Raw genomic sequence first — 21,497 nt, forward strand, 5'->3', positions numbered from 1 at the left:
AATCACCTCCCAGCAAAGAATGTTCCTTAAAGCAGATCTTAAAATTGTTTCAACTTCCCACAAAAAGTATGATTCTTCCTTTTTTTTTTTTTTTTTTTTTTTTTTTTTTTTCCCAGTGGGAAGAACACATCCTGGCTTCCCCAGTGGTCATACTCTGTGACTTGCCCAGAGAGCTAATTCACATCTTGCCCTGCAAGAGGCACTCTCTTCATCAGTGGGGTATGCTGGAAATGTGAGCAAAAGGCTTGCAGATGTTGCAGACAGCCTTAGCAGACGTTCAGGTGTCAGACCTGCTGCTACCGTCCTGCTGAGGGATTGATATATCTGGAGTAATGGACACAAACATTTTTTTATTACTCTTACATTGTGTTATGTACCCGCATGGTGGCCAAAGAAAATCGGACACAATTGCCACAGATGATTAAAAAACCCTTATAGTTACGAACACATTTTTATCATGTGTTTGGTCCTGATTTTTGTTTCCCTGTCTCCAGATGCTGATCGAGCAATCCAAGCTAACACAGGGACGCATGCAGGCCTAACCAGATWACATAAAAGCAGGACTAGTGCAGGCTCTGTGACGGTATTTTCCTTCTGCTTCTGGACAGCAGCAGGGGAGAAGTGGATGGAGCTATGCTAGGTTGCAACATTTCTGTCATTGCTATTGAACCCTGCAATTCCTTACGGTTGTTTTCTGCTGACTCTGTTTCCCAGCTTGCCTGGCAGGGCCCCTTGTGTTTTGACCTTGCTCACTCCCACAATTATAGCAGCATGTCATCTTGTGGGTCAGAAGCACCATCTTCTCAACCATTTCATAAATGTTTTCATTCAAAGTGAAATAGTCAGGAGTGGGAAGCAAAAGTATCAGTAAGATAAAAGTAAACATTTAATGCCACTATAGTTTGATTTTTTTTCCAGACATCATATTTTTGACAATGTTTCACACCTCAGATACCACAAAAGGGATATTTTTTAGCCAGCAAACAATAAACTTCACAATTTTAATGGCAAAATGGTCAATGCATTTGTTGATCAGCTTGGAAGTGGCTGTGACTTTCCACATTTTAACTTGTCCTTATGTTGTTCTATATTTTTTCCCCATAAAATTTAGTTGAAAATACATGTATCTACCACTGACACACCCCCTTCTGGAACTACCCATTGGTAGGACCAGCAGAAGTTTTGTATCTATCAGTTTGTCTCCTCCCTGGCTCTATAACCACTGTTACAATGAGGAAGAACGTAGCCACAGACAGAATGAAACGGATTTAGCAGACATACACTTCAATGCATAGCACTTAGATAAGCATTTCCAACCATGAYGTGTAAATAAATTATAAAATACAAGCAACTCTATAAAACAAGAACATCCTGAGTTTACAAATAAATTATATCCTTCATACATAGAATATGATGTGGATGTTAGTTACCAGCAGTTTCAGCTATGGGAGAGAAAGACGTTAAACTTAGAAAAGTTAATATCTATGCATACATAAAACATATATGTATGTGTGCTGTATGTAAATGTTCACACACATACATATAGCATATCGAGGGTGAATACATCCATATCTATAGTATATAGAGTATATGTAATATAGCTGAAACTGCTTCAAGCACCATTTTATTACCATTATTATAAAGTATGCTCAATACTTAAGTAGGACCACTCAAAGGCAAAAGGTTTGGGAGGGGTCTTTTTTTTTCTTTTTTTTTTTTTCTGTCTGGGAGTGTTTTGAGGGTGGTTTGAAATAGCATAAATGAAGGCTACTACTTCATTTTCAGTACCTCCACTCTCAACAGAATAAAATCATCACCCCCTCTTTGTAAGCTCCAAAATGTTACATAAATGAGCTTCAGTCTGCTGTCAGTGAAGCTGGTGGCAAAATCCATATTGACTTCAACAGGGTCAAGATAAGTGTGCTACACTGTTAAGGGAAACTGATTTTTTTTCCTTCCCCCCCCAGTTTACTTGAGGAGGAGGAAGAAAAGATAAAGCCAATAATAAAATGGTTTATTATTTCCAAGAGCATGTATGGAAGCTCAGATAACCCTGTGATGAGTGCACAATAAATGCAAGAAACAGAGATTATTAACTCTGCGTTGACAAATCATTCACAGTTTTGTTTGCCATAGGTATTTGGAAATCTGTTCCAAATCTCGCAATAGCTAGCAACATCCAGCCTTGCGTCTCCAAAAACTGCTGGGTGTTGCCAATGCAGAAACCTATGGAGTAACAAAACAAAGAGGAGGAGGCCACCAGGATTAGGCGGGTCTGTCACCCATCAGTGGATCTGTGCCTCTCTGTACAGCTACTGCTTACTCCTATCAGTGTGCAGTGATATGAGCACTTTGATCTCTGCAGTGATTTGGTGCATCCCTGACACCGTGTGTCTGTCCCTCTCATACAAGCAGGCCATCAGATGGTCACAAAATCTCCAGTTTATGAGAATTGTATTTGCTTTAGGCAGTCCCCTGCAACTCAGAAACTTCAGGTTACAATTTTTRTAACTCTCAGGAGTAGGCAAAGGGCTTTATCTCACAGGACACTAAGAGTCTGGGCTTTCAACTGGCAGAACTAAGAGGTATGTCTCATATATATGCACAAATTGATGGTTGTTGTAAGATATCTTGCCTTAAATTCATGATATGATATATAGAGGAGCTAGTCTGGATTACTTTTACAGGCTTTAACATTTCAGTAAGTGACAGCCTCTACATGGGAATTGCAGCAACTTGGCTTTATAAGCTGGAAATCTGGGGGAAAAGGGGATCTTTAATGTTCAAAGATTCAAAATGTTTCAAATATAAGTCTTTCATATAGTGTGACATACATAAGACAACTTCATCTTGCTGAGTGATAAGAAAAATGCTTTATAGGTATTTGCTGGGGAAGGGGAAGGTGATGCTGTTGCAACTACGAACAGGCAGCTATGTCACTTCCTCACACAAAGGTGTGCTGGGGGTCTCTCTCAGGCTATGTGCATATGCATCTGTTGGCATGTCTATACAACCCTCCGTAATTATTTTTAGCTCCGTGGGGAAAAAAAAAAAAGATGACACAAAATTAGAAAGCTTTGTAAAAAGGTCTGTATCACTATATCCTTCAGCTGTCAGAAAATTTGAATTCCAAGCTATGGATAACAGTTGTTATTTTAAGACAAACCATACTATTGAGATAAATGGAAAAATAAAATAAAATAAAACCCAATACTTCAAGGAGGWCTGAGCGTCTACCCTGGGAACATACCTGAGACTTGATGTGCATTACTCTCAGCATCACTCCTAGCTTTCTGCCTCTATAATTCCCATATTCAGAGATGAAAGAAAAATATCTTTGTGTACCTTTCATCCTTTTCTGTACATTATCTGCATCTCTCACTTAGCTTGCTTGGTGTAGAGGACCACGCCATTGCTCTTCACCAGTTGGCATTTTGTGTAGCTGCAAGTTTGGGAAGTTATGTTGTATGATATTCAGTGTTTTGCAACCACTGATGCAAGCCTGCAAATGCGGAGTGGAAGCACAGCACAGAGCCTTTAGACAAAATGAGGGAGAGCACCCAGGTAAGAGGATAATATTCTTCCACTGTATAACCATCTGCACAGTAAATACCTAAACTCATAGCAGCTGGATTAATTTTTCCTCTTCCTCACAACTGGGTGTACCCTGCTATTAACTCTGCTGACTCTAACGCAATTGAGTCTCAGTGCAGGTGAGGCAAGAACCAGGCCCATCACAGAGCTAAGAAAGAGCAGCTTTTGCTTGTGTTTCCCTGAAACAATACTTCTGCTTGCTTAGATCTAAGGAATTGACCAGAGCTTATTTTGAGGCAAATCCAAGACATGCATGGTGTACGAAAAGACAAGTGTAGTTATGAAAAAACTGCAGGAAATGAAGCAACCCAGCCCTCCCAGGTGACCCTGGGCTTTCTGTCCACCCYAAGAGTTCACAGAGACCACAGCAATGTCTGAATTCAGATCACAGTATAAAACAGTTTCTGCCCATAGTATAAATAAGGATCAAATACATCAAGATGAGCAGTTTTCAGAATTAGGCCCAAACTATTATAGCTGCCTAGACCTGAACGTGCCTATGGTAATGCAACCTAATGGATGGCATTCTTCAATCATTAAACAACCTGATAATAAAGACYTGTGATCATCTAGTACACATATGAATGAAGATTTAACCTTCAAACCTAACTATGTTAACATTGCTGTTTACTACTAAAGCTGATCCAGGAAAATAAGACTGACTTCTGAATATGCAAGTGATGAAGCATTCCATTCAAGTTGCTCCTGTGTATTTTGTGTAACTTGATGCCTTTAAAAAAAATCAGGATAAAAATAGCATTGCACTGGCAATTGCTAAAGAATAGGCCTCCCTGGATTACTTGCCAAACTATGTGGATCTTCTGGAAAATGCTGGCTTCTGTAGACGAAGGGCAATTTCATAACAAGGTCATGGTGCTTTTAATTATCTATTTTGCATATATCTGAGTTATAAAAATATAAATTCCAAAAAGCTATATTCACCAAGAAGACATTTCACAGATGTTAAACCTCAGTTAATTTTCATTCCCTTTCATGCAATAAGCCATAACATCCCCCCCAAAATACAGTGGCAAACTTAAAAATGCACTGACAGAAGTCAAAAAACAAACGATCACATACGTTTTAGGATATGAATACTAGTATATGATGGGAATGTCAATGGCCACTATAATTAAGTTCTCAGAAATAAAATATTTGTAAGGATTTCAATTATGCTCAGTCGATACTTAATCTGAATATGCCAGATTTATCCTTGATGTAATCTGTCTGGTTTCATGGATAAATTTATGTCCATTATGATAAACATGACAAGCACATGCTGTTATTGTTTAAAATAATGGCTACACAGACACCTCTTCGTTATGCTTCATAATCTACAGTAGTACCAAATCTAGAGAAGTTGATTAGTTGAGTCTGTAATGATGCTGATGAATACTCTAAGTAATACTAAGTAATACTCTATTCTTTACAATAGCTCTGAAAATTTGCCCTTTATTTACAGAAACATTACCACATCTGTGTAATATGTATCAATATGTAAGAATATGCAAGAGAGCAACTCTTGTTAAAAATGCATTCTGTGCAAGAACCATTTACTACGATTTCACTTTGTTTCCCTCAAGTATCTGCTTGCTTTTATTGTACCATTTGCCATTTAACCATCTCACCAGAGCTCCCCAGCGCACACGACATCCCTATTTTGGGCTGCTTACTTTCAGCGGAGGAAGAACTATGCATCTAGTTACCCCAGAGACACTTTCTAATAAACACATGTTCAGAATTGCTCAAGGCCAAAGAAGGCGACATTTGATTTCACATGCACGAGTTGGCAGGTCTTCTTTGAATGTGGGAGAGGGGCAAAGCAGGAGCATCACAGATGCCTTCGATACAGACCTACCTAGGAATGCAGGTGAGTGAGAGAGAGACCAGTTGTGAGCCTCTCTCCTGAGGGAGTGTGACTTGACAGGGCACATCTAGGCTCTGCAGGACTAAGTCCACAAGGAAGAACGGACTCTGTACCCCAAAGATGCTAGATCTTCATTCAGCATAAAACAGCACTGGCAATTCCCATGGTTCAGTGGAGCTATGTTCATGGGGCTCTGTGGAGAAGAGATGGGCTCAACAGACTGGGTACACAACCAGCTCCACTGAAATAATTACAAGGAGAAATAAAGCTAGAGAAACACATTGCTTGAGGGGTTTTTTGTTTTGTTTTGAGAGGAAAGAGAAGACAGTGCAGACCTCTATCTTTTAATACTTACTTGGAATATGAACAAGTTTCCTGACATGAAAATGCTGTGGAACAGAGCAGAAAAATTTTTATATAGGATCTTTTCCTTCCCCCACCAAATAATCTTATAATAATGGATCTTCTACAGAATTCAGTGACAAGGCTGATAGAAGAAATAAGATTTGTTATTACATATTTTAGCGTATTAAAATAAAACTATATTAAAGTTATTTCTACATAATTTGCAGGTTTTCCAGAAAACCACTAGAAGAATCTAACAGTATTTTTTTATTTTTTTTTTCCATTGGGAGTTGCAGCTTGGGATATTGTAATACGGCATTAATGTGGTACTGCAGATAAAGCAAGAGCTGTGTTTAAGAACAGTAAATTGATGCACACTGAATACGTGTTAAGTGATGGTCTTGGTTTCACATAAGCAACAGGAAGGCTGCATAAGTGTATATGAGAGAGGAATTTTTGTGCATGGGCTTCTTTCAATATAAAAGAAGAAGAAATCCACACCGCAAAATAATTCTGTATGCTCACACATAATAGAAATGCAAATTCCACACATTTCTTTACGTAACACAAAGGATGTTCCTTCCCGCATACTGTCTGTTACAAAGATAAAGACAAAAACAAGTAGAACATCTGGATGTGCACCGAGGCTCAGATCCTCATATTTTTGACGCTAATGAGAATTTTGCTGTGGCTTCAATAAGGGAGTTTTGATAAGGAAATTGTCATAGCCAGCCTACCTGGTGTGCTTCATCCTCTCGCTCACAACCCATGGTTATTTCTGGACTAGTGAGAACYGAACAGAGAGTATGCATGTCTCATACGGCTGTGACTACGGACAGAATGGGCCAGGGAACAAAAGTTGCCGAAATATGTACTGAAGTGGTATTAGTCAAATATTTTATCAGTCATATTCTCAAGAAAGAAAGAAAGAAAGAATAAATCACTCATTTTTGGACTGATAAGTATGGGAACCCTCAGCCTTTAGAGTAATTTTCCAACAAGTTATTAGCACCAGAGAAAGGGTTAGGATAAAAGTGCCCTCTCAGCCATAACTCTAGCTAGTACAAAGCTAAAAATAAACGAAAAAGAAAACAAATTATGGGGTTGGATCAAATGGAAAAGATACTTACTTCACAGTAATCTCACCTCTCTTCTTTCATATATTGTAGACTCTACAGGTAGGGAAAATTACTGTGTCCTCCAATATAAGATAGTACAGAAGAGCAGATAATCAGACCTCACTCACAGCTAGAAATATTTTTGGGGTCATCTGGGAAAGTTAAATTTCTCTTTGAGTGGCCTTACTCTGGTAACAATAAAAGACAGTTAACATTTATTCATATGTTGTACTGATTAGGAAATATCTCTACAAACACAAGTTACTTAGAAACAGCAAGTCTGAAATAGGAGAAAACACCAAGAGAAAAACAGGCTGTAAATACATTTCAAAAGTGTGTTTGTTTTTTTTCCTTTTTCTTTTCTCGACTAGCACCATCTGTACACAAGAAAGTATGAACATAAATGTTTGGATAATAAAGATTTGCAAGGCACTTAAACAGTCTTTCTGGGTAGTTTTTTTTTTTTTAATGAACCTCTCAGTGGAAGTCCTACAACCACCTTTCTCCTCCTCCCTCAGCTAATGTAGGGAAAGAGTCTCTTCTGCCAGCAGTTCTTATTTACAGACATGTCCTTAAAGGTTCCTCAAAGTGCTCTTTTATGCTAAGAGAATCAACATCCTTATATCTCCGTTTTTTCGTGCTCATCCTTTTTTTTTTTAAACTGCTCTTCAATATAATAAATCAAATCTCTCATACACACAACTGAGACTTGACTCGAACCTTCATCCTCATTCTGTTGTCTTTGGGATGCTAATCAGAAGGAAAAAGGAGGATGGCAGAGATTTGTGTTGAAATTCTCCTGAGCTTCATTCTCTATCGGCGTCTAGAAGTGATGTCAAAACAGGTGATCATCATGAGGTGGGCCTTGCAGAAGTTGACACGATTTTCCAAACGCTCAGTCACACATTCCAGGGCCTCTAGGTATTCCAGAGAATCCAGCTCAAATACCTGCTCCAGGTCAACTGTGGGAAAGAAAATATGCAGATAGAAAAAGCAATCAAAATCAGTTCCGGGTGCTGTGAGAGGCTTAGCTCAAGCCTTCAAACTCACTGGTACTGTATACAAAATTATCTCTGACTTGCTACTGTCATTAAGTTACCTTTTCTATTTAATGGCTACTTAAATGACACAGCAGCTTGCTGATCCTGAAAAATCCTGTTAGTGTTGCATTGGATCCTTTCTTGAGTGATGTTCTCTGCCATCCTCTCCTGAGCTGCAGATGCCTTTTGCCACACTGCCACCTATTCATTCCCTCACAAAAGCCACTAGAGCTATTCTCCCAGCAACCATGCAGCTCTCTGCCATTAAACTGGCATGAAGCACCTGCTGGCTTCATTCTAATCTTTGGTCCATGTGGTTGAACATGGTGGGGAAATTCAGCAGTGAAGTGTAAATGAGAGTAAGTTAAATCTGTTTGCATTCATTTTGATTGTCTTCATTCAGGGCCTGCTTCAGCACCGTCCTTAAGCAACTTGTTAATGCTAAGCACATAATGCTCACCCCTATTCGGGCCATGTGTATAAGACATACCGACCCTACCTCACTCATTCTGCTGGACAGAAAGACATTGTGCTTTGCCCTCTGAGAACAAGTCCTTTGCTGAATTCAGAACTGAGATTCAGAAACCACCCCTCGACCTCCTTCCACTCATCCCATTTTATGTGGTTCTCACTAGCCCGCTCAAGAGTGGTACAGGAAGGAGTACGTACAAATAACTCCAGCTTAGGTTCCTGCACACAGCCAGAGACCAACTCCCATGCGCCCTGACTTTGCACTACACAGCCTTTGCCACAATTTCTAGTCCTCTCTGGGCTCTGCACTGTCCTTGCAGATCGCTGCACTTCTCACACCAGAGTGGGGAGTAAAGGCATCGAACAAATCAGACTACCAAATTCTCTGCTCCCTTTAAATTTGTGCCTTTCACCTCTGTTCCTTAAAAGTGTTTCTGAAACATACACTGTGGTTGTTTTGCAAGATGGACCAATGTAGTGATAATTTATTCGTGGCAGCTGTCAAAGGAAGAGTGAGGATGTGTCAGGAGAACATAGCAGATGATAACCTCCTTTTACCACCTGTAGGTAGACATATACTAAATATACTGAAACTCCATTTTTTCCTACAACTCTTTGTTATTCAATCATCTGCTTGCTAATATTAAAATTATCGTACAATTGATGAAATTCTCTGTATCTTTTTCCTTCTACGTGCTGAGGTCTTTCTTCATTTGAATGTGAATGTCCTTTAATCTCTGTCATCTACAGTTATAAAAAATGGGCCAAATTCATTCTTCATGTAAGCCCACTGGTGCCACAAATTTGCACAGTCTTATTTTGTGGAACAGAAGATCAGATTTATAGTATCGCTTATACGTCTGAGTGATCTGAGGCCAAAAAAAAAATTCATTTTCAGGAGCTGTGGACTGAAATGCATGAGCGCTAATGTATCGATGGCAATATTCACCACTACAATGCTGTACTATTTCAACATTCAGCTCTCAAGCAAAAAGGATYGTTCAGTTCTAGTGTCAACATTTAATAAGAATTATAGGAAACAGTTCTAGAAATACAGTCAATCTAAATTTTACTCTTAGGTCATATGCCAGTTCTTTTTAGTTTACAAATACCGTAAAGACATTGTGCTTTGCCCTCTGAGAACAAGTCCTTTGCTGAATTTAGAACTGAGAATCAGAAACCACCCCTCGACCCCACTTGTCCCATTTTATGTGGTTCTCACTAGCCCTCTCAAGAGTGGTATGGGAAAGAGTATGTACTGTTCATAGCTCATTCTCAGCAAACATTTCTGCTCCCCTCGCCATCCCCAGTGAAGTAAACCAAAGGACACCTATGAGTCCAGGCAATAAAACAACATTCTTACATTCACTGAGCCATTTATTCGGATCCAGCATCAAGTACTGTTTGGTCACCTCCAGTTCTCTCATTAACCACTCATACTTGGCCTTGACCTCCGCAATTCTCTGCTGGCGATGCTCCAGGATTTTCAGCTTGGCATTGAAACATATCACTTCCTGCCAACCAGGAGAAAGAAGCAGGGAAGGAATAAGTGAAGAGGAGAAGAAATACCCATGCTAGATTCACTGAGCCAAATGATCTTCCAATCAATAATTCCGACAATGAGCCATTTACACTGGAAGCATATGAATCACTGCACAAAATCATCTATCATCTGTTTTATATTTATAGCTTTTGTTTGGTTTTGATGTTTCCCGTCAGCGAGCTTTGGAGACTTTGCAGTGATAGTTAATAATAAACCATAATAATTAATAACAGACAGCATCTTGAAATCAGATTAACTCTAGCAAAACATTTCTGTTATTTGTCACCAGAAGGTTTGGCTAGGAAAGAACCAAGCACTTGGGAGAAGGAAATCCATTGCTTGATATATTAAAATCTTAAGTACATTTCTGCTTTGGGCATAGGAAATGCAGTAGTCATACTATTTAATAAGAGAACTGGTAGCAGTATCAAATTTAAAACATCCTTAAACAAAAGGAGTATGTTTCTATGAAAAGCTCTAGCAGTTCATAACCACCACCAACAAAGAAGTATTTTCTGCAAAGGTCTGGGGCACAGCAGCAGGACAGGCTGCCATGTTGTCCAGAGAAACCCAGACTGACTTTGTATGACTTCTGAATCATGGCAGCCATCGAGACGTGCAATAAGTGAACCTACGGGCTGTGCTACCCCGGTCAGGCTGGGAGCAGTCCTAGTAGCAGAACTAGCCTCCTCCAAGCCTGTGTGAGGGTCTCAACACTACTCTGCCTTCTGCTATGGAGATAGATATGCTGTGCGGGGGAAGTGTGGTTGAAACCACTCCTACCTCACCAGCTGGAGACTTTCTCCAAGATAAAACTATATCAGGTAACATCACAATTTGCCAAACCAAATGACCAGGGCCAGGAAAGAAAATGCCTTAAAATAATAATTAAAAACACTATATACAGAGTTACTGCAAAATTGCTGCTATCCTATCAAATTCAGATACCGTCTCCAAACATGTCTCTCAAGAGCTGACCTTTACAATTCTCTAATTTTTTCTTAAGCTGGGGGGGGGGAGGTTTGCAGAAACAAATCTGTTAATGAGAAGAAATTAGCTATCCTGAGAACCGTACCATCAAAGCACTTGAGGCACCATTGCTGCCTTGAAAGACAGATGTGACGAGAAATGCTGGAGCACAGGAGCCACCAAGACATCAAGGCCATCAAAGGCAAAAATACAAAGGACCAATTTCTGTGGGCTCCCACTGAAGAAGGCATGACTTGAATTGCAACTGCTCTTAAATGATACGGTTTTGCTGCTTGTTGAATTAGTATACACAGTWATGTACCCTTCTGACCGCATGATCTGAATACCCTGTCCCAGGAGAAAGGAGACAGATTGTACGGATTGCACTCACCTTGCTGTCCCCACCTCGTCGCCGTTGAAGTCGCTCCACATCATCTATCTCATAGACTTTGATCTCAAAGGGCTCACCCAGCCCCCTCTGTCCACTTCGCAGAGGTCCATCCACCCAGCGGACCCCAGGGCTATTGGCAGGCTTCCTGGCTGGGGAAGCTGTATCAAGTGATAAAGCTGGAATAATTCTCCGTCTCTGTGAACCTACAAATGCAGAAAGTGTCTTATTGCATTCGCACACACAGAAGAAAACAGAGATCCCAGAGAGGCCATGGACATTTGGGCTGCCTGAAGATGGGACGTGAGGTACCCTCTCACCACGAGTCAGAGCCTATCATATACCTAGGTACCTGACCCCAGGAGTTGATCTTCAGAGGCCACACATACAGAGTTTGTGGTTGCTTCACTTTGCTTAGGTCTCAGTGTGTATGTGTGCTGAAAGACCACAGCACAGGTTAGATCTGTGCTAATATGTCCTGCTTTGTTTTACAGTCTCTTTACTGACACTGGCTCTTATAGCTAAAGGACAAGAATTAGGCAGCCTCTGCACAGTCCATCTTGAGATTTTTTTAACTTTTCTTTTGATCATAGCAAAAAAAAAGCACTTTGACACCCAAGTTCCACTAGTACACTGGCACTGAGTACCACTATAGCATCATCTAGTCCTTTCCATGATGCCTTTTTAAGGTGGCTCAAGCAGTAAGAACACTAGAGAGGACAAAATGCCTGCACTAAGCATGTCCTAGCTAAGCAATTGGTAACAAGGTTGCATTAGCCTTGTCTTTGTTCCGTAAAATATTTGTCTAAACATCTGCCACTCACACACTTCCTCTAGAAGTGGTAAAGGTCTAGACAACAGCAGCAGTGACTAGCTGGTAAAATGACTAGTCACTGTATCAGCCACAGTACCGATGGTCATGCATGTGTCATCTGCCTTATAATACCAGCATAGTGGATGGGAGCAGTGCAATAGCTGAAAATATAGCAGGTTGACAAAGCCTATGCCACACGGAAACCATCTGCCTTGTGAGTCGCCAAGTCAGGGCCTACGGCAAAGCAAGAGAAAGAAAGAATGTCGCTGGCCTGATGGCAACAGTAAGGAAGTTGAGGTAGGAGCATATGGGTTGTTAGGAGAAAGCAGACATACAGAAGAAAGAAAACAAATTGGTTTCATTTCCCTGCTCAGAGAGATTTCCCATCAGAGAGATGGCTGGGTTAAAAAAAAAAAAAAAAAAAAAAGTTGAGTTTGTAGCTGACGACTCCTGCAGGGCTCCCCATAGGAGACAGCAGGAGAGGAGGAAGAGATGGGAGAAATCAAAAACAAAAGCCAGAACCAGCAGGCTTGAATGAAACTATTGACTGACTCTTTTGGCAGCAAGAACAAAACCTCATGCCAACAGGAAGGGATGCAGAATGATCATGCAGATCTTATTTTAAAAACAAGATAAAATCATTTAAAGAAATCTCTGTAACTACATTCATTGAAATTTCAATGTAAATAGTTTCAACATGTCTGCCAAGTTGGTGTTTAAATGAAATAAAAATAAAAAAAAAAAACTCCAGAAAATCTACTGATTGTCTAGTTTTTGGATTTTCAAGTAACAAAGCCATACCTAGTTTTGGTCATGGGCATCTATTTCTGTGCTGACTTTGCAAACTATCACATCTTGTCCCATTGATTTCTAAGTGCAGCAATCTACCAGAAACCAATAGTTAGCAACTAAACTAACCTGTATATGCTAGCTTTAAAATGGATGAGAAAGTTCTATCTTGCAATCTATTTGAAAAAACTAGCCTACAGACCTTTTATTTCCAATGCATTTCTTGGCATCTCAGATCACTCTGCGGAAAATAAGGAGAGCAAAGTCAAGTCAGGCAGACAGAAATCTCTATAAGGCCCATTTATACCAAATGGCCTGAGATTTAACAGCACATCCTGTGACATCTATCATACTTGCGTTGCTGCTACAACTGTAGCCCAGCAAGCAAGTCCACACCAGAACAAAAGAAGCCTTACAAAACCCAGCAAGYAGAAGTTATTTTAGACCTGTTCTAATGCCTCCTTGAAGTCAATGGCAGTCTTCACTTACTTTCACTGTGCTGCAATTAAGCCCTAGATGAAACTGCCCTGTCACAAGGAGAATCAGAAGGATGGCAGAAAGAAAAGCAAGAACTGACTCATTACCATAGCTAAAGGCTTGTGGCAATGAGACACGTGTTCTTTGAGAGACATCAACAGACTGAAATGCCAAGGGTGACTCTTGTCAGTGATGCTAGAGAGAAGCAACCAAAAGACAGGATCAGCTGTGAACTTCAAGGGAGGTGAGACACAGTGGTAGAGTATCTTAATACTTGTCTTTTTTAAAGGCAGATAGAGATCCTGCAGCAAAATCCTCAGCCCCTCCTGCTAAACAAGTCTTCCACTTGCTTAGACGCAAAGGTATATCCCAAGTGTCACTCAAGCTCAGACCAAAAGGATTCAGGCACTACTTTTAAAGATRCTTTTTAAGCTCTTGGTCATTCTTGGTCTTTCATAAGAGCAGACTTTCAAATTTTCTCAGAGTTAAAAATGATCTCTTATCTGTCTTTGCTACTCATCATTTTTTAGAGTCAGCAAGGCTTGTACAAACATCAGCTCTGACCTCCTGTGTAATACAAACCAAAGACAGCTAATTCTTTTTATATTGTGCCCCTGTGCTAATGGTCACATACACTTTCATGGAGGTGCACACTAATAATGACTACAGACTTGCTCTGGCTAGGAATTTGCTAGGAATTTGTTCTGYCTAGCTGTGACATGCATGGCAGAACTATGACTAAGGTTGTGCCCTTCCTGTGATGTTTGACCTGCCTCCTTTTGTTTCATTTTTTTCCCACTATGGCTGTTTTTCTTAACACTACTTTCTTGTGTAGTGGAGAAGTTTTAAACCATTCCCACTGGAAGAACTGTCTCTCCAACCAGAGTCAAAGTGCAGTCCTGAAGGTGCTTGGCAAAGCGCAATTCCTCTGAATGCAGTGAGATGCCACGAGACCAAAATCAGGCTTTTATTTGGAGCAAAGCAAAATAGATGTAATCACCCTATGAATTACAGGGATGATGGCAAATACTCCTGCATTCAGTTGCCATGCATATTCATTTGGCTCWATGAAAAACAGAAGCTTGTGGTCTAGATGGAGGGCTTCAACCTGAGGCTCTGGCTAATAGTGCTTATCACTCCRTGGAGAGGCAGAGGAGCCTGCCATAGTCGCAGTAGCTATACTAACAYGAGCTCATTATGTTTTCCTAGTCAGAGTTCACATCTGGATTGTCTGTGGGTTATCACAACACACCGAGCCTGTTGGGTCTTTGTGCCATGAAAGCGATGAGACTGGAAAGGCAGAGAGACCTCGTGTAGGTGGACAGACTCTCAGGGCTGCCCAGAGACTCACTGAAGTAATTGTGCTGCTTTAGAGACCCGGTGGGTGTCTGTGCAGGTCTGATTGCAACATCACAGCAGGCATGTCAGTGTGTAAGTGAGAGAAGAAAGAGGAAGAACTTCTTTTTATCTGAGCCTTGAACGCTGCTGACTCAGGATGATTTATCTGAGGTTTAAGGTGCTTTGGGGAGAAATGAAATGAAAGATCTCCTGCATGTTTGTAGTGAAGACAAACAGAACCTAGTTTATTCTAAATATGCACTGCCTATTAGTCCAGGTACAGAAAATAACAGTGCCTCTTGACAGGCGACTCCTGCTACTGGTCTCTCCCTTTATTCTTTTTTCTTTTTTCCTGATTTCACATTAACTGGGATCAGTAAGGAAGACAGAGCCAAAGCAGAGTTTCAGGGTGAACATCACACAGCAGTGGACAGCTTGCTCATCCATGATAACGTACACAGAAAACGATAAAATTTTTAAAATGAACAGTTTTCCATTTACATGCAAAATACCCATTTGAAGAGAAGAATTTATTGATAGTGTTTGATGGGGTTAGGAACTCATAAATTTTGACTGTATAATTAATAAAATGCTTTGTAGGAATTACAGCGAACCACTCCTCTAGTTCCCTGCACATCTCTTACGACGGCAACAGTCAGTCTGGCAGGTCAGCACACGAGTGGCACACATTCAGRTCCCTCGTGCCTCTTTCCCACCCTTGGGAGTGGGTGTACGTTCACCTTCTCCCAGCATCCGTGGCAAACTAGCTGTCCTGCCACATAAGTAAGATTCACTTCTTTTCCATTAAAAAAAGTACCAAAAATTGATCTTAAAGAAATACAGTAAGCTGAAACCAGTACCAAATAACAACACTTCATTTTTGATTATATGCAAACCCATGTAAAACAACATGCTGTCTGCTAAATGTCTTCTTCATCCATCTTGAAGGGTATGTTTTTCACTTAGCTTGAAGTTATCCACATTCCGAATAATCCCTCTTGAGTTAGCCTAGCTTCAGCACGAGCAACCACACTATGAAATAGCACTGGAAATACACAGAATACAGGATCTATCTTAGCAATTGATGAGCAGTGCTACCTTGAGCTATAGGTTAAGCCCTGACAAAGACTGGCCAATTTAAAATTACCATAAAAAGGAGTAACACAGCATTGATGGTGTGTAGTGTGAGAGCAGATCTGACTGAAGAGTAGCACTGAAGCTATAACATATTTCAGCAAAGATAAGCCCAGAGAGGCCTTCATCCTTAAGGTATTAGAAACATAGACCAAGCTAGCTAAGTCTGCAAAGGTAACTTTAAGGATAAGAACAGACTCACTGAACTCAGCAAATTTGCCCAACTGCATAAAGATGTGTGCTCATAAAAGCATGCGTTGACCACGGCAGAAACCCTAAGAGATCTGGTTTTGCTTAAGTACTGTGTATTTTGGAACATTTGCTATATATTGCTTTCCAAGCATACATTCCAGTCTGAGCATCTTTTCTGTGAAAAAGGTAAAGCACAGAGTATRAACGCAAAATCTCCATGAAAAGAAGTACAATGCATACTTATTTAAAACAGGATGCATATGAATAGTACGCAAAGCAACTGCTATCCTTGGAATTTCGAAGTGCTGCAAATAGAAAATGAAACTGTAACTTGATACATCACAAATTTAGAAGTTTAGAAGTTTATAGTGTGTGCTCAAAGGCTCCAAGATACAAGGCCCAAGCTATTCTCCACTGCACTAAATATTACAGGAAGTACAATTGCCTTTGTGTACAGAACTTACTGTTCAGCATGTTGTTGTTTTCAATAGACAGACCACCAGAACTGAAGGTGACTATAAAAATCAATCCTGGCTAAGTAGATCAGAACCCCTAATCTCACATCGTTTCTCCTGTGGCTTCATTTCCAAGGAACACCCTCCCCGCAGCAGCAATAGCTTCAGCCTCTCCTGTAGCTTCAAACTGTTTGCTTACTGGCAAAGATGATCAGTCCTGTTCCCCCTGCTGCTCCTCTGTATCTCACAGCTGTGCTCCTGCTTTGGTGGAGCTGACGATTCCCCACTGACTTCTCTGTTTCTATTTCCTATGGGATCTGCCCTCATGGTCAATTGTCCTTGACAGGATCAGCTCCTCCCTGTTCTTTTGACCTCCTTCCTCCGAATTCAYTCTACAGTGCCTTTCCCCAGTGCAGAGCACATAGCTGTTCACTCCTCCTTGGATTTTTGTGGTACCCACACAATGCTAAGCTCTCCTCCCAGTTTATCAAGGTATTGTCACTGCTTTTAAGTGGAAGGTCCTCCTGAAGGTCTAAAGATTTCATGAAAAGCACTCAGGGTGCCCATCTTGAGGTCAGTACTCCAAACTCCAGGAGTATTACCAGAACATCTAAAAAGCATTTGTTCATCCTGGCAACTCAGATTACTTAGGAAGGAGCATGTTGCACCTGAACACTTGGCATAGGGAACTGTGACAGGCTTCATAATTCAAAAGACAACCTTCTATGTCCACCTTACTGTAAAATATTTCAGACCATATTCCATATTGACTTACATGCAATCCTGCCTTTATGAATCAATAAGCAGTACATGGGCATTTGAGGCTAGAAATAACTGCTAGCTGTATGTAGGACTAAAGCAACCCCTGTTTACAATCTTCTGGTCATGCCTACAAAAGATATATTGCTTCTATACTGGTGTAAACTCAGGGAACTCTGAGCATCCGGAGGTGCTGCCCTCTTGCAATGCTTTCTCCCCGTYCTGCCCCTCTCCTAACCATATCTCCTAAATTACTCTCTTATTATAAAAGGAGCTTTGCAGGGCAGTTTAGAGCCAGTGAATCAGCTTTGCTGAAGCCAGATCAGGAAGCAGCCCTCCTGCAGTGTGGCAGCTTGACAAGCAATCTAGGAGAAGATCCAGGGAAGATGCACATAACAGGTGCTGAGCTTTCAGCACCTACAATCCCTAGCAAAAATGGAGCAGAGTCTCTTCTAAGTATTYATCTCACTTCGGGCTGCATTTTGGTTTAATGGGTATTTGTCAGTTTTGTGGTGTTATTTTGTAAGGAGTTGTTTACTGTTACTACTGCACTGCAATAGATGGACTCTTGACTAACAGATGCCAGTAAAAGTACAGGTTGGAGGGTGCAGGGGATTCTGCAGCAAGAGCATTAGCTCCCAATAGGATGGTGGTAGAGACATTCCAGTGAGCTAACTCTACACCAGTGTAGACACCAGGTTTTATTTACACCCAGCCTAATGGTGTGCAGCTCAATCATGCATGTTACATGGAGCCTTCACTGTGCACAATAGCCTGCTGCCATTTCCTCTATTAAATCATTCCTATGTTCATGTGGCTGAAAGCTCAGTGCTGGCATGCAGTAGTCAAGCGTGTAAAAAATGATTACTCTGATCCCTTTCAACACAGATTTGCTGCATGAAATGGCCTGGCTTTGACCTGGGAAAATCAATGCTGTTGTTTTAATGAAAAAAAAAAWTGTAGCCAAAGCCCACACTTCTCCTCCCTCTGCTACTCACAGGGTGTCCAGTCAGCAGTCACATGCATAGAGGGTTCACCTGCATGCAAAGAGCATTTTTCTCCATAATTTTGAACATCCTTACTCACACTAAAGCTACAATGCAGGAAATCAATTAGTATCTCTGTTAGTATCAATGTCACTTGCAAGTAAAGTATAAAGGTTGGTGATGCCCTATGGTCTTGTGATACAAAGAACCATTTTTAGTTCCCTACATTATGCCTTATGCAGTCCTCACATGAATCAAATTCCTTTTCACTTGAATTCAACAGGCAGAGCTCAGGCTCTTTTTGCTCATGCTTTGTTTCATCATTATCATTTTGGTCATGTTTCAAAATGTGATGCTGCGTAATATTGGTTAGAGATGGACTCTCATAATTTATGATCCACAGGTGGTCCAGCCTCTGGCTTTTTCTACTGTTTCCAAAGCCTGGACTAAGTGTTCTGAGAGAGCAAATGTGTTTGAATAGGGAGTTTTCAGGGCTTTTCAGGAACCTCTAAATCTCCACCTTCAAGGCCGTGACACCAGTGAAACACCAGTGAAACCTAGTACAGTGCTAAGACARGAAAGGGACTCTAATTGTAGATAATTTTTGTCATGTCTTAACAGTCTGTCTTTTCATGGAGGTGTTTAAAATCATGCAGCAGTCTGCCCTACTTCGGTGGTGAAACTCGGCACTGAAGAAGAACCACAAGGAGTCACGAACTTTATTGCAAAAATGCTGCAGCAAGAAACTGTAATTATCTATAGCCAGACAGGTTCTCTGTGACAAGAAGATTTAAGCTTGCACACGAGTGTGCGTGTACACACACACACACACATGTCACATCTTGGATCGGTAGGGGCAAGGTCCCATATACGCTGGCAAAGAACAGCTTCAGCTCAGGGCACAGGTTTAAAGCTCAGGCAGTCTGCATTTTGAAACCATGACTTTCTCCCAGCTTATACGAGTTTGAATGAGGCACTGCTATCAACATCATCCCTTAGATTTTTGTTTTCCAGTGCTCACTGATATTCAGCGTTGAGGAAGGCTGAACTGCCTGAGTCCTTGGTCTCTCCCGCTGTGAGCCAGCCCGGCGCACACCACGGGCAGGCGGGCAGCAGCAGTCACTGCTGCGTTATGTCTGTGCACAGGCTCCGACAGTTATAAAACATCACAGGGGCAGGAACCAATAACCAACGTATGTAAGAGACGGGGTTAAAAGGTAGAAACAAGGCATTCATGCACACTATACGGGAATGCAAACAGTGCCTGGCTTTACTGGGTAAACATAATTAGAGACTGGTCTGGTCTCTTGTTCTCAGCTCGCAGCTGACAGGCTCCCGCACCTGGATCGAGCAGTAAAGCCGTACCTCTGAAATCATTCAGTTAGATTTTGCACTAAGAATTAATTTAATTAATACCATGTACACCCATACTAGACCAAGGAAAAATGCTACCAAACAGAGCAGAAGAGCAGTAAACCAATATGTAACACTGCTCATCTAAGGAGCCCACTGTTTTTTTCCTTTTTCCCAATACTATTATCTAGTTTTATGAGCTGGCAACCAGGGAACACAGAAATCACATGAGTAGCCCAAGGTGATACAGCAAGCCTGCAGCACAACTGAGAATACAACACAGATCTTGCAAGTCCTAATCTGCCACCTTGCCTGCATCTCTCATACCTGTTGTGTTCCCAGAATACCAATAGGGCTTTGTTTAAATGGAGTTAAGCCTGAATGCTTTTCCCGGTCACACAGAAGAGTACGTGTTATAAAAGCTTGCTTGTCATTGACTTTCCACGGAGCAGCGCTAGGGCATTGCACTTGAAATCTCTGAGGTATTAAAAAATAATATATAATCAATGCTAGTGATTACTGTACAAACTGAGCCCTAATACTTCAGAGTCGTCTTCAAGCCAGTACTGCCTACCAGAAAGAGAGGGGACTAGACTGAAAGTCAGGCAAATGGTTGAGGTGCCAATTCCTGCTTACAGGGAAAAGGGTGATGGCATGAGCGAAGGACGCAGAGAAGGCAAGCTTGCGTGGGTGCCAGGGGCAGAGGCCAGGGGGGARAGCCTGCCCTGCTGCTGGGCAAGGGCAAGAGCGGATGTGTGGCTGAGCCAGCTGAGGCTGAGGTTAGGAGTCAAGGGTGTCTGCACTTAATCCTGGATCTGGCTCTCACTTGATTATAGGCTTTGGGCAAGTAAGTAAAGCCCTCTGCCTTGATTTTTCCACCTAYGAAATGGGGTCTATAATACTATTTACACCACACGGTGGACTAAAGAGCAGGTGTACAAAGCTTTGAAATGTACAGCTGTAGATCAGGGCTAAATAGTTTTGTTTCTGCCATAAGCAGCCACTCTGGAACAATATATGCTGACATTATGTTATAGGACCAATGTTAAATGCTAGAAAGATTGGAATATTTATTAAACTAATAGGTTAGCAGTAGGGAGAAGGCTTATGTGGTTCATGATGTAAACATGATTTTTCAGTAGGTAAGGGGAAAATAATTTTCCTGATTTTTTTTCTTTTTAATTTTGTACACAGAATACTGGGCTGTCTGCRAAGTGCGCATGTACCCATGTAGAGCCCAAAATTTAACCCAAGGCTAACACTGATGAATATGAACTCGCTTTATCTTTCAAAAGCTGTCAATGCAGGTCTGATGCTCAGTGTATGATGAGTGCAGAAGCACCTACACGTACAAATAATGCACTTAACAGCATTGAAAGACAAGATCTTAATCTCAAGAAAAAAATTACGTCTCTCCAATGTGTCAGAACTTCAAAAGTAATTGTGAAATCTGACAGGGCTGCTGGTGATTCTCTTAAAGACTCTTTATAGCTTCTCTTAAAGGGGCCTTGGGCTGATTCATGTTGATCGTGGCTGACAGCTAGCATTTCTGTTAATAATAATCATAAATAAAGTGGACAAGGTTGCTTGACCTGAAATGAGCATATCTATAGTGCCATATCCATTACAGCACAGTGGATCTATGAACACAAATCAGGAAAGGTCCAATGCTCTTGACATCCCATATTAAAATAATATCCATCTTTTAAGAGCTCAGAACCTTTGTATGGTTTATTTTTCATTATAAACCGTTCCGTAGGAGAGATTATTCAGACTAGAACAAGCATATAGAAAGAAGGCATTGGAGAACATGCAAATACCAAACCATAATATTTTTCTATTTATTATGCAGTAAAAATACATTT

The 21,497-nt window shown here is 41.0% G+C and overlaps 1 protein-coding gene across 1 annotated transcript in view; it reads right to left on the minus strand.

The window, feature by feature from the left end:
- Positions 1-864: 864 nt before the first annotated feature.
- The window catches only part of KIF26B (kinesin family member 26B), a 307,964-nt gene continuing 287,331 nt past the window's right edge, over positions 865-21,497 (minus strand). Inside the window, exons 13-15 of the mRNA XM_085300590.1 lie at positions 11,339-11,541; positions 9,799-9,949; positions 865-7,886 (exon numbers count right to left, since the gene is read on the minus strand). Coding sequence (XP_085156716.1) covers positions 7,738-7,886; positions 9,799-9,949; positions 11,339-11,541 — 503 coding nt within the window. The 3' untranslated portion in view covers positions 865-7,737. The remainder of the gene's footprint in view (positions 7,887-9,798; positions 9,950-11,338; positions 11,542-21,497) is intronic.

Source organism: Rhea americana, unplaced genomic scaffold (genome assembly GCF_003343005.1).
Source record: "Rhea americana isolate MKP2758 unplaced genomic scaffold, rheAme1 scaffold_166, whole genome shotgun sequence".
Lineage (NCBI taxonomy): Eukaryota > Metazoa > Chordata > Aves > Rheiformes > Rheidae > Rhea > Rhea americana.